Raw genomic sequence first — 10,757 nt, 5'->3', positions numbered from 1 at the left:
TACGACAGGAGGCCACGATACCTGCAATTTCTATGATTCAAACCTGGGGAGGAAAAATGCATCTCTTTTCATCCATTTTCCAAGCACTGGAGCAGAATTTTTTCCTTTGGTACATATCTGTGTTGCTTTGTCCAGTACTGGCCCTCTCCTTGCATTTGAATCAGGAACTACATTTTTTGCATTCCTTTCAACTGATATAGTTGCAATGCAGTGATCCCCAAGGTGATAGGATAACTGTCTCTCTTGCTGGCTGTGTTTTTTTCTTTCTTTCTTTTTTTTTCCCTTGACAACAGAGAACTTCTTTTTTCCCTCCAGAAAAGAAGTGACTCACTCTGCCAATGCTAAATTCTGGCAGAAATGGCACCACTAAAATAGAAAGAGAAAAATATATATATTGGCCATAGTCAGGAATGAGAAGTTACATATCGTGTCCTTGGCTGTATGGATTTCATGAATACAGGGTGTCTTGGTTGTCTAGTGCTGCTTTAACAGAAATATTACAAGTAGATGGCTTTAACAAAGAGAAATTTATTCTCTCACAGTCTAGGAGGCTAGAAGTCTGAATTCAGGGTGCCTGCTCCAGAGGAAGGCCTTCTCTCTCTTTCAGCTCTGGAGAAAGGTCCTTGTCATTAACCTTCCCTGGTTGAGGAACTTCTCAACCCGCTATTCTCCTGGCTCTTGTTTCTTGGTGATATGAGGTCCCCATGTCTGTCTGCTTGCTCCTCTCTTATATCTCAAAAGAGATTGACTTAAGTCAAAACCTAATCTTATAGATTGAGTCCTGCCTCATTAATATAACTGCTGCTAATCCCATCTCATTTACATCATAGAGGTAGGATTTACAACACATAGGAAAATCACATCAGATGACAAAATGGTGGAGAATCATACAATACTGGGAATCATGGACTAGTCAAGTTGATACATATTTTTGGGGGCACACAATTCAATCCATAACACAGGGTACTCTGTATTACTAACAATGATTGTCTCTGCAGTCAATGCTTTCTCTAAAATAGTTTTCTTTTTGGTGCACAAGATAGACCAATTGCATTGATAGCCCCAGTTCTTTACCTCTCCCTTTTCTCTGACACTTTGCAGTTCCCCTCACTAAAGAAAACCAAAACCAAACCAAACTCATTGCCATTGAGTCCATTCTGACTCTAGTAACCCTGTAGGACAAAGTAGAACTACCCCATAGGGTTTCCAAGGAGTGGCTGGTGGATTCAAACTGCTGACCTTTTGCTTAACCACTGGGCCACCAGGGCTCCAAAATAGAACTGTGGTGAAGTTTATTTCCCCATCTCTTTAATTTGGACATGGCTATATGACTTTCTTTGGACTGTGGGATATTAGTAATCATGATGCAAGTAGAGGCTTTAAAAAGCACTGGTGTGTTCCCACTAGTTACTATGGACCCCTGACATCACCATGAAAATGTGCCCAGGCCAGTCTGCTAACGGGGTTGACAGACACATGGAGAAGAGCTGAGCTGTCCAAACCAAAGCCATCTTAGACCATCTATCTCTCACCAGATGACCACAGATAAACGAGCAAACCCACCCAGATGAATACAACTGGCCAGCTGACCCACAGATTTGTGAGCAGAGTGAAATGTTTACTGTAAGCCACTGAAGTTTTATGGTGGTTTGTTACACAGCAGTAGCTGTCTGATACAGTGCACTTGCCTAAAATGATACTTGGAAGGGACTCATGACTTCTGCAACTGAAAGTGGTGAACAAATTCTTGTACTTAAAGCCCCAGTGGTAGAGAAATAGTTTGAAGACTCCGTTTTAGGTAAACGACCCTTTCATTGTTCCCTAAATACAACCTACACATCTATGTCTCTCTCCTTTATACTTCCTTTCTTCCTATTGGAAGATCCTTCCCTCTCCTCCCTGCCTGTTTGAATCATACCAGATCTTCAAGAACCTACTTAAAACCAGCCTCTTCTGTATGATTTTCTGTGGCTGCCTGTCAGTTCTTAGGGTACATCCTGCTGGACCCATGAATTGGCTACCTGCCACATGCTGCCATATATGACTACAGGTAGTCCCCGTCTTACGACGGGGTTCTGTTCCAGACAACCTCTTTTTTTTTTAGTTTTTATTATTATTGCATTTTTTTATCAGTATCTTTATAAATCTGATCTTTGTTGGTGTCAGTGTTGTAACAGCGAAGTTGGGTTGTAACAGCTGTCAGGCATGCACACAGTTGAATTGTCATATGTTGTTAGAATTGAACATTCCCAACTTTCGTTATGGCTCCCTCTACTGAAACCAACATAGACTTCATTGTAGACCAGGCTGTATGGCAGCGTTTCCATCACTAAATCCTAACATTGAACAGCTGTGAGTGAACATCTGAGAATCATAACATCACCAAATTACATGCTGCAACACTATGTAGTACACATTACTAACAGTAAGATGTACAAAAAAAAAAAAAAAGGATGGTTGTAAGTGTAATTCATTGTCACTTGAATATGTCCTAAGTCGGAGACTAACTGTACTGTTTCTTATGTACTGTTGTTTATTAAACAAGATTCCAAGTTCCTAAGGGGCAGAACCCACTTCTTTTATCCCCTAAGCCTTGCATAGTATCTTGAAAAGGGAAGTAGAAACAAAATTCAAACTCACACACACACAAAAAGACCAGATTTATTGGTCTGACAGAAACTGGAGAAATCCCGAGAGTGTGGCCTCCGGACACTTTTTTTTTTTTAATTGTACTTTAAGTGAAAGTTTACAAGTCAAGTCAGTCTCTCATACAAAAACTTATACACACCTTCCTGTGTAACCCTGGCTGCTCTCCCCCTAATGTGACAGCACACTTCTCCTCTCCACCCTATATTCCCCTTGTCCATTCAGCCAGCTTCTGTCCCCCTCTGCCTTCTCATCTCCCCTGCAGACAGGAGCTGCCCACATAGTCTTATGTGTCTACTTGAACCAAGAAGCTCACTCCTCACCAGTATCATTTTCTGTCTTATAGTCCAATCCAATCCCTGTTTGAAAAGTTGGCTTCAGGAAGGGTTCCAATCTTGGGCTAACAGAGGGTCTGGGGACCATGACCCCTGGGATCCCTCCAGTCTCAGACCATTAAGTCTGGTCTTTTTATGAGGATTTGAGGTCTGCATTCCGCAGTTCTCCTGCTGCATCAGGGATCTCTGTTGTGTTCCCCCTCAGGGCAGTTATTGGTGGTAGTGGGGTACCGTCTAGTTCTTCGGTCTCAGGCTGATGGAGTCTCTGGTTTATGTGGCCCTTTCTGTCTCTTGGGCTCTTATTTTCCTTGAGTCTTTGGTGTTCTTCACTCTCCTTTGCTCCAGGTGCGTTGAGACCAATTGACGCATCTTAGATAGCCAATTGCTAGCATTTAAGACCCGAGAAGCCATTCAGCAAAGTGGGATGCAGAACGTTTTTTTAATACGTTTTGTTACGTCAACTGACCTAGATGCCCTGGACACTTTTTAACTCAGTACTGAAGTCACTTCTGAGGCTCATCCTTCAGCCAAAGATTAGACAGGCCTATAAAACAAACAATAACACACATAGTTCAACCATGTGTATGAGACTAAGTGGGCATACCAGCCCGGGGCAAGGACAAGAAGGCAGGAGGGGGCAGGAAAGCTCGATGAATGGAAATGGGGAACCCAAGTTCAAGAAGGGGAGAGTGTTGACCTATCGTGGGGCTGGCAACAAGTGTCACAAAACAATGCATGTATTAATTGTTTAATGAGAAACAAATTTGCTCTATAAACTTTCACATAAAGCACAATAAAAAAAAAAAAAAAGAAAAGGGAAGTGAAGCGGAGGACCCTTCACTAGGGGCGTTAGTATTTGTAGGTTGATTGACATTGGTGTGCTTATGATTAGTATTGTCTTAATTTGCTAGTGCTACTTTAACACAAACACCGCAGGTGGGTGGCTTTGAAGAACAGAAGTTCATTTTCTCACAGTCTGGAGGCTAAAAGCCCAAAGCAGGGTCACGGCCGGGTCAATTCCCTCCTTGTTAGTAGCACCGGCACTCATTAGTTGGTTGCTTGGTGACCTTCATGTGACACCCGTATTCCCCAGTATGTGCTTACTTGCTCTGTCTCTGGGCTTTTTATATAACTCACAAGTGATTGGGTTTACGATCCACCCTACACTGGTATGACCTCAGCAGGTGATTACATGAGATTGCATTGTGGACAGTGATTACATTTTGCTAGGTTAGAATACATTCAAATGTATAGGGGTTAGGATTCCAACACATATTTTTGGGAGGCACAATTCAATCCATAACAAGTATCATTGCTAATGGACAAAACCAGAGAAAAAGAAACAAAATAAAAAAGGATGCAAGTTAAGAGGCTTCCAGATCTGAGTTTATAGAATGTTACCCTAACCAAAAAAAAACCCATTGCTGTCGAGTTGATTCAACTCATAGACATCTAGTTGATTCTGACTCATAGCAACCCCATAGGACAGAGTAGAACTGCTCCATAGGGTTTCCAAGGCAGAAATCTTTACAGAAGCAGATTGCCACATCTTTCTCCCGTGGAGCAGCTGATGGGTTCAAACCGCTGACCTTTCAGTTAGCAGCCAAGCACGTAAAATCTCTGTGCCACCAGGGCTCCTTGTGAATGTTACCTTGCTCCACTACAGTTCTCACCAGGAAAATAAATCCAACTTTAAAATGCCACCTTTCCTCTGAAGATTTTCCTGGCCTCTCATTCTCCCCAAATTAGACTTGCTCTCTTTCTCCTTCAAACATCCATATCCCTTTGATGTATTTCTGTTCAGAGACCTCACCTACCTGGTGTGATAGCCAGTTGTTTCCTGGTTTCTTTCCTGTTCACCTCCATCACACTCCACCATCCCAAACAGAAACTCCTTAAAATCAGAGGCTATACTTTAATTACCTATGGATCTTCAGCACCTGCCAGCATGCCTATTGGTTAGAGGATACTCAGTAAATATTTGATTATTTTTTCATCTATCCCTTTCCCCATCTTTACTTTAAATGCCCTAATTCAAACCATCATCATTGTTCATACAGACAACCACAAAACTCTTATAACTGGCCTTGCTTCTAGCTTTGTTGTGTCTTTGCATGTGCAGAACCTACCAAACACCCAGAACATAGAAATACTAAAAGACGGATGGGTGGAGGGAGAGAGGGAGGGAGGGATGGGGCCTCTTCCTATAACTGTGGCCTGAAACAGTCCAATTTGTTACTGACCAATCTAGACCTGTGTTTGACCTAGAGAACTAATGTCCTCTGTGAGCTCACCCCTTGAATGGCCTTGCCTTCTAGGAATACAGTAGAATTAGTGTGGCCTGGGTTCAGTGGCAACTGTTGCATTTAAGCATCCTACTCCGCCCCCCTCATCCTTGGTGCCCTGTTTAAGTGACTGAAGATTCACTTAAATGTCCCATGATGGTGATGATGGTAGCTATTATTTATTGAGCATTTACTATGTACCAGGCAGTGTTCTAAATGCTTTAAATGAATTATTTCAACTCTCAAAGCACTTTTATGGGGTACATACTATCAGTATCCCCATTTTACAGATGAGGTTGTTGTTAGGTGCCGTTGAGTCGGTTCCGACTCATGGCGATCCTATGTGCAACAGAATGAAACACTGCCCAGTCCTGCGCCATCCTCACAATTATTGCTATGTTTAAGCCCATCGTTGCAGCCGCTGTGTCAGTCCATCTCGTCGAGGGTCTCCCTCTTTTTCACTAACCCTTTACTTTACCAAGCATGATGTCCTTCCTGATAATATGTCCAAAGTAAGTGAGATGACGTCTCTCCATCCTCAATTCTGAGAAGCACTCTGGCTGTATTTCTTCCAAGGCAGACTTTTTTGTTCTTCTGGCAGTCCAAGAACGTTCAATATTCTTTGCCAACACCATAATTCAAAGGCATCAATTCTTCTGTGGTCTTCCTTATTCATTGTCCAGCTTTCACATGCATATGAAAAAAAGGTGACTGAAAATACCATGGCTTGGGCTAGGTGCACCTTAGTCCTCAAAGTGACATCTTTGCTCTTTAACACTTTAAAGAGACAGACCATTCGCAGCAGATTTGCTCAATGCAGGGTTAACCAAAATGAGGAGTAAAAAAGGTTAATTAACTTTTCTAAGATTGCACAGCTACTAAAAGTAGGATCTGCATGCAAACTCAGGCAATCTGACTCCAGAGCCTGTGTCTTTCGCACTACCTGTCACCCCAAGTTCGTGTTTTCTGGGGGCCCATCTCTCACTACTCAGTTCTTCATCTCTCCCAAAATGGGAGGAGAGGTAAAGGTTAAGAAGGGAACATTTCTGGTTGCTTTTTTATTTATTCAGTTTACCTCAATTCCCTTGGGATTAGCCAGCAATACACATTTAGCCAGGATGGGGCCCATCCTTTCTTATTTTTATCTGTATATGTTTACTTAACCACAAAGGTAACTAACTTTTTCACACCCAAATTTGAGTGATTAGCAAAGAACCATATAATGCAACCAGTGTCGCTTTGTGCAAGCCATTCTGTTTCTCAGTAGGCTGGAAACCACATTACTGCTTCCTCTTTGTAGTTAGAGCACAATATTTGTCACCCAGCTTCCAAGCAACTTCATTGACGCCGCCCGGAGAGGCCTCAACTGGTCCAAATGGCACGCATCCCACACATGGCATCTTTCTTTCTCTTTCTGAGTAAGTTTCATAAATCTGCATGTTTCTTTTGTCCCTGGAGCTAGTCAACTGGTGGCTGTTGGGTGATGGAGCAGGACACTCTACAGGAGCAACTCTGCTATGTATCGCTGGTGTTGGCAATAATTTTTAATTTATTGGTTATGGTTCTAGGCTTACCTAGACATCCTTGAGTTCCAGGGAGATGCAATGCTTGGTTAAAGTCTTATGCACCTGATTGCATTGCTTTGTACATCTGTCTGTGTTGCCAGGTCTGCCACTTTTGCTTGGTCCTGCCTTTACCTCGTCTTCTGGGCTGACCAATCCCAAGGGAGAGTGAAAGGTTTTGCTCCCCAGACTGAGAGGAGACTTTAAGGTTTGCCTATGTTAGGACTTAATTGATGAGTATGCCTTGAGAATGTTGCTGGATAGAAGGAAAGATTATGGGAGAGGGCACTGGGTGGGTTTAATAGTTTTAGGTTAAGCTAAAAGAAGATTCTGGATTTGACCCATTAGCTGAAGTGGGAATTGACTACTGAGAGACTGAGAAGAGGCAGGAAGATTCATTTGGCTATGAAGGAGGTGGTTAATGGCTCAGTGGCTAACCAAGTCCACCCAGAGGTGGAAGAAAGGCCTAGTGATCTACTTCTGAAAAATCAGCCGTTGAAAATCCTGTGAACACAGTTCTCTGACGTATGTAGGGTCGTCATGAGTCAGAATTGACTCGACATCAACTCTTTTTTTTTTAGCTGGCCAGGGGCATTTACACATGTTAGAACAGGGTAAAAGAAGAAGAAATTAGGAAGTGGAAGAGAGGATCAAATAAATTGGGCAGGGAATGAAATAGTTTCCAGAGCAAGTAACAGATAATTTTTGTGTCATGGATTCCTTTAGCGTCTGGTGAAGGCTATGGACACTGTCTCAGTATAGGCTTTTAAATGCATGAAATAAAACACAGAGGATTATAGAGAAAATCAATCACATTGAAATACCCAAACCAAAACTGAACCCACTGCCGTCGAGTTCATTCTGACTCATAGCAACTCTATACGACAGAGTAGAACTGCCCCATAGGGTTTCCAAGGAGCACCTGGTGGATTCGAACTGCCGACATTTTGGTTAGCAGCCATAGCTCTTCACCACTATGCCACCAGGGTTTCTTATTAAAATTCAGTTACCAAATATTTTTAAATAAATTGTGATATAGTAATTTATGATGTGCTTCTTATACATTAGATAAAAAGATCTGGAAGTAATTTTATTAACTACCAAACTTCAAGATATCTGCAACTCTAATGTGATATGAAATAACTGTAATTCTTCTGGTGACAAAGTCACAGGTCTTGCTAATGATCGTGTGGTTTGCTGTCTACATTTATAACTGAAGGAAATGCTAACTTTTTGTTAGAGATTCATGAAAATAAAGATAATTTTTTAATACTCATTTATGGGCTCTTACTGCTATGTGTTGCCTCCAGGTTAAGAAGTTCTGCTTTAGAAAGACTGGACTTAAATGGCTGGGTCGATAGGGAAGCTAAACTAAGCTGTAATCCGTGTGACCAGGGCTGTGGCTAAAGAATTAAAAGGAACCAGTATAGCATTCGGTACACAGGGTTTGCTTAATAAGCATTGGCTGAGTTGAGCTGGGCTCAGGTCTCAAGGGACTTTGGAAAGTTTGAGGTAAGGATCAGATCCTGAAGGGGTCTGAGTGAGGAAGGGGTAGCCAGCAGGGAAGTTAATGGGACCAGTTGCTAGGTGATCGACGCTGTCCAGACTGCCTTGGCAGGATTGATGGATTGGCGGACTGGTAGAAATCCTTTGAGGCCTGGTGTGTTTCTGTTTGTCCTGTTCAGTTGTCTGAGTATGATTTTCACATGTGTGTGCTTTCTGTATTTGAGCTGTACGTTTGCCTTGTGTATAGGAGCAAACTGAACTAACCCTGTGCAGTAAGTCAGAGAATTACAAATTCTCTCTCTCTCTTTCTTTGTTTTTTTGGAAGGCCTAGGCAGAAGAAAAGTTAGTAACCAAGGTGCAAAAAGGGGAAGCTGGAAGCTTTTCCTTAACCCGTTGAAACAATTACTTAAACTGGGCTATCTGCTTATTTCTGCTAAATTCTGACTCATTCTGAGCACGAGTTTTGTACAGAACCGCAGTTATAATGTGGTGAATACATAAATCAGGAAGTAACTTGGAAAAGCTTTGGGAGGCTGCTATTTGTCATTACAAATACAGAGGAGAAACGAAGGAAATGAATTAAATGATGAATTGATCAATTTGTTTAGCAGACGTATGCTTTGTCCTACTGTAGTTTCATTTTTGTATTTTTTTAGAATAAATATTAAGACCGATTAATCCTGATAGAATCTGATGCTGATGAGCTCAGTATCGTGCATAAATGAGCTGTGGGACTTAGCAGTTAGCTTTGCCTGCTTGATATGTTAACCTCTCACGCTGACTAGCTGCCCCACAATCAAGGCTAACATAGGAGGGTCCTGGGGAGGGGGATTGTTTATCTTACTGAGATTGCATTCATGAAAAAACAAATAAAAGATTCCATTTAATTGTACATAGAAGTGAAGGCCCATCCTCCAAGTACACGAGGTGTTTGTATGTGTAGAAAAAGAAAAGCTGCATATTAGGTATGTTTGCTCTTTCCCAAGTAGATTTCGCATAAGGTGGAATCATTCGAAATTGCTGTTTTGTGTATCAAAAATCGGTCAAATATTGGCCATTTTTATATAGCTCAACCTAATATTTTCCAGTCCAATAATAATGAAATGGTAAGTTTGAACGATCCCAACAATATTTTTGAAGAAAGCCAATACTATCAAGGAGTTCTTACTGTTCGATAGATGTGGCTCCAATGTTAGCGTGTCAGCGCTGAGCTAAGTGTCACTCAGGCAACAAGAGTTTGAGTTGCCGGGCAAAGAGACCTAAGCTGCTATCCATTAAAAGAGAAAGCCATGGACAGCCCTTCCAGGTATTGTATTCTTTTAGAGAAGGAAAGATATGTACTCAAAATTATTAGTTGACCACAGAGAAGATATTTATACGATGTTTTTTTTTTTTTTCTTCAGTGTAGGATCTCAGTACATGGCCATTTCAATTGACCTCTGTCAATCATTCCTTTCCACCTCAAAAATACCTATGAACCCTCCACACCGTTTCTTTCACTCTTCTGAGAAAGCAGTGCCCTCCCAGCCATGCTCTCAACCACATGCCTCTACTAGGACCTCGCTCCTTTAAGCATCCTTTCTCTGTCTTCATTCACCTATACCCCTCTACTGCTATTCTTCATTCTGTGCATACATACGCAAAGGTGCCCATATCTACGTTGGCTCTCACTGCTTCCCCACTCCCAGCTACTTGTTCCAGCTGCCATATTATTATTCACTTTCCTTTCTCAGCGAAACTTCTTGAGGTAGTTTACACTTCCTATAGTCACTTCTTTTCCCTAGAAAGCTGCTGCTTCTGCTCTATTGAAATCTTTTACAAAGGTCTCCACTGATGTCCTTATCGTCATACTAAAAAGCCATTCCTCTGCTTTTTGAGCCCTCAACCTTCAGCAGCATTTGGCAGTGCTGACAAGCCCTTACTTCTTGGAACATTGGCCTCCCTTTGTTTCCAAGCCACTGTATCCTGGCTGCCCTCCCACCTCTCTTACTCACCCTTCTGTGAGTTTTCATCCTCATCCCATCTCCTAAATAGGGGATTCTCTAGTAATTTCTCCTTAGTACTTTTCCTTAGGAAACCCTGCTGGCATAGTGGTTAAGTGCTATGGCTGCCAGCCAAAAGGTCGGCAGTTTGAATCCACCAGACACTCCTTGGAAGCCCTATGGAGCAGTTCTACTCTGTCCTGTAGGGTCTCTATGAGTCAGAACCAACTCGACAGCACCTAACAACAACAGAGTTCTTGAGAGGAATAGATCACCAATATTTTCAAAGGGTCGAGCAAACTTTAAAGCACAAATATATATATTTAAATAATATTTCCAGTGGTTCACTGGACATCTCTTCCTGTTTATCCCATGGTAGTCAAATTTAATATTTCTGAAATTAAACGCATTATTTTCTCCCTCACTCCTGAACACACAACA

General features: G+C 41.9%; 1 protein-coding gene across 3 annotated transcripts in view; it reads left to right on the top strand.

The window, feature by feature from the left end:
- Positions 1 to 6,520: 6,520 nt before the first annotated feature.
- CD101 (CD101 molecule) overlaps positions 6,521 to 10,757 on the top strand; it is a 43,353-nt gene continuing 39,116 nt past the window's right edge. For 2 of the 3 annotated variants that reach the window (XR_010321488.1, XM_003409428.4), the window contains exon 1: positions 6,523 to 6,684. Coding sequence is in view for 2 of the 3 variants with exons in the window: in XM_003409428.4 (XP_003409476.2) it covers positions 6,642 to 6,684 (43 nt within the window). In the remaining variant the exon portion in view is untranslated. Of the gene's footprint in view, positions 6,685 to 10,757 lie in introns of all 3 variants that reach the window. The other variant, XM_064282371.1, reaches the window with a different exon arrangement.

The sequence above is a fragment of the Loxodonta africana genome, chromosome 3 (assembly GCF_030014295.1).
Source record: "Loxodonta africana isolate mLoxAfr1 chromosome 3, mLoxAfr1.hap2, whole genome shotgun sequence".
Classification (NCBI taxonomy): domain Eukaryota; kingdom Metazoa; phylum Chordata; class Mammalia; order Proboscidea; family Elephantidae; genus Loxodonta; species Loxodonta africana.
The sequence above is the reverse complement of the archived record's forward strand: the minus strand, read 5'-3'. Positions and strand labels throughout refer to the sequence as shown.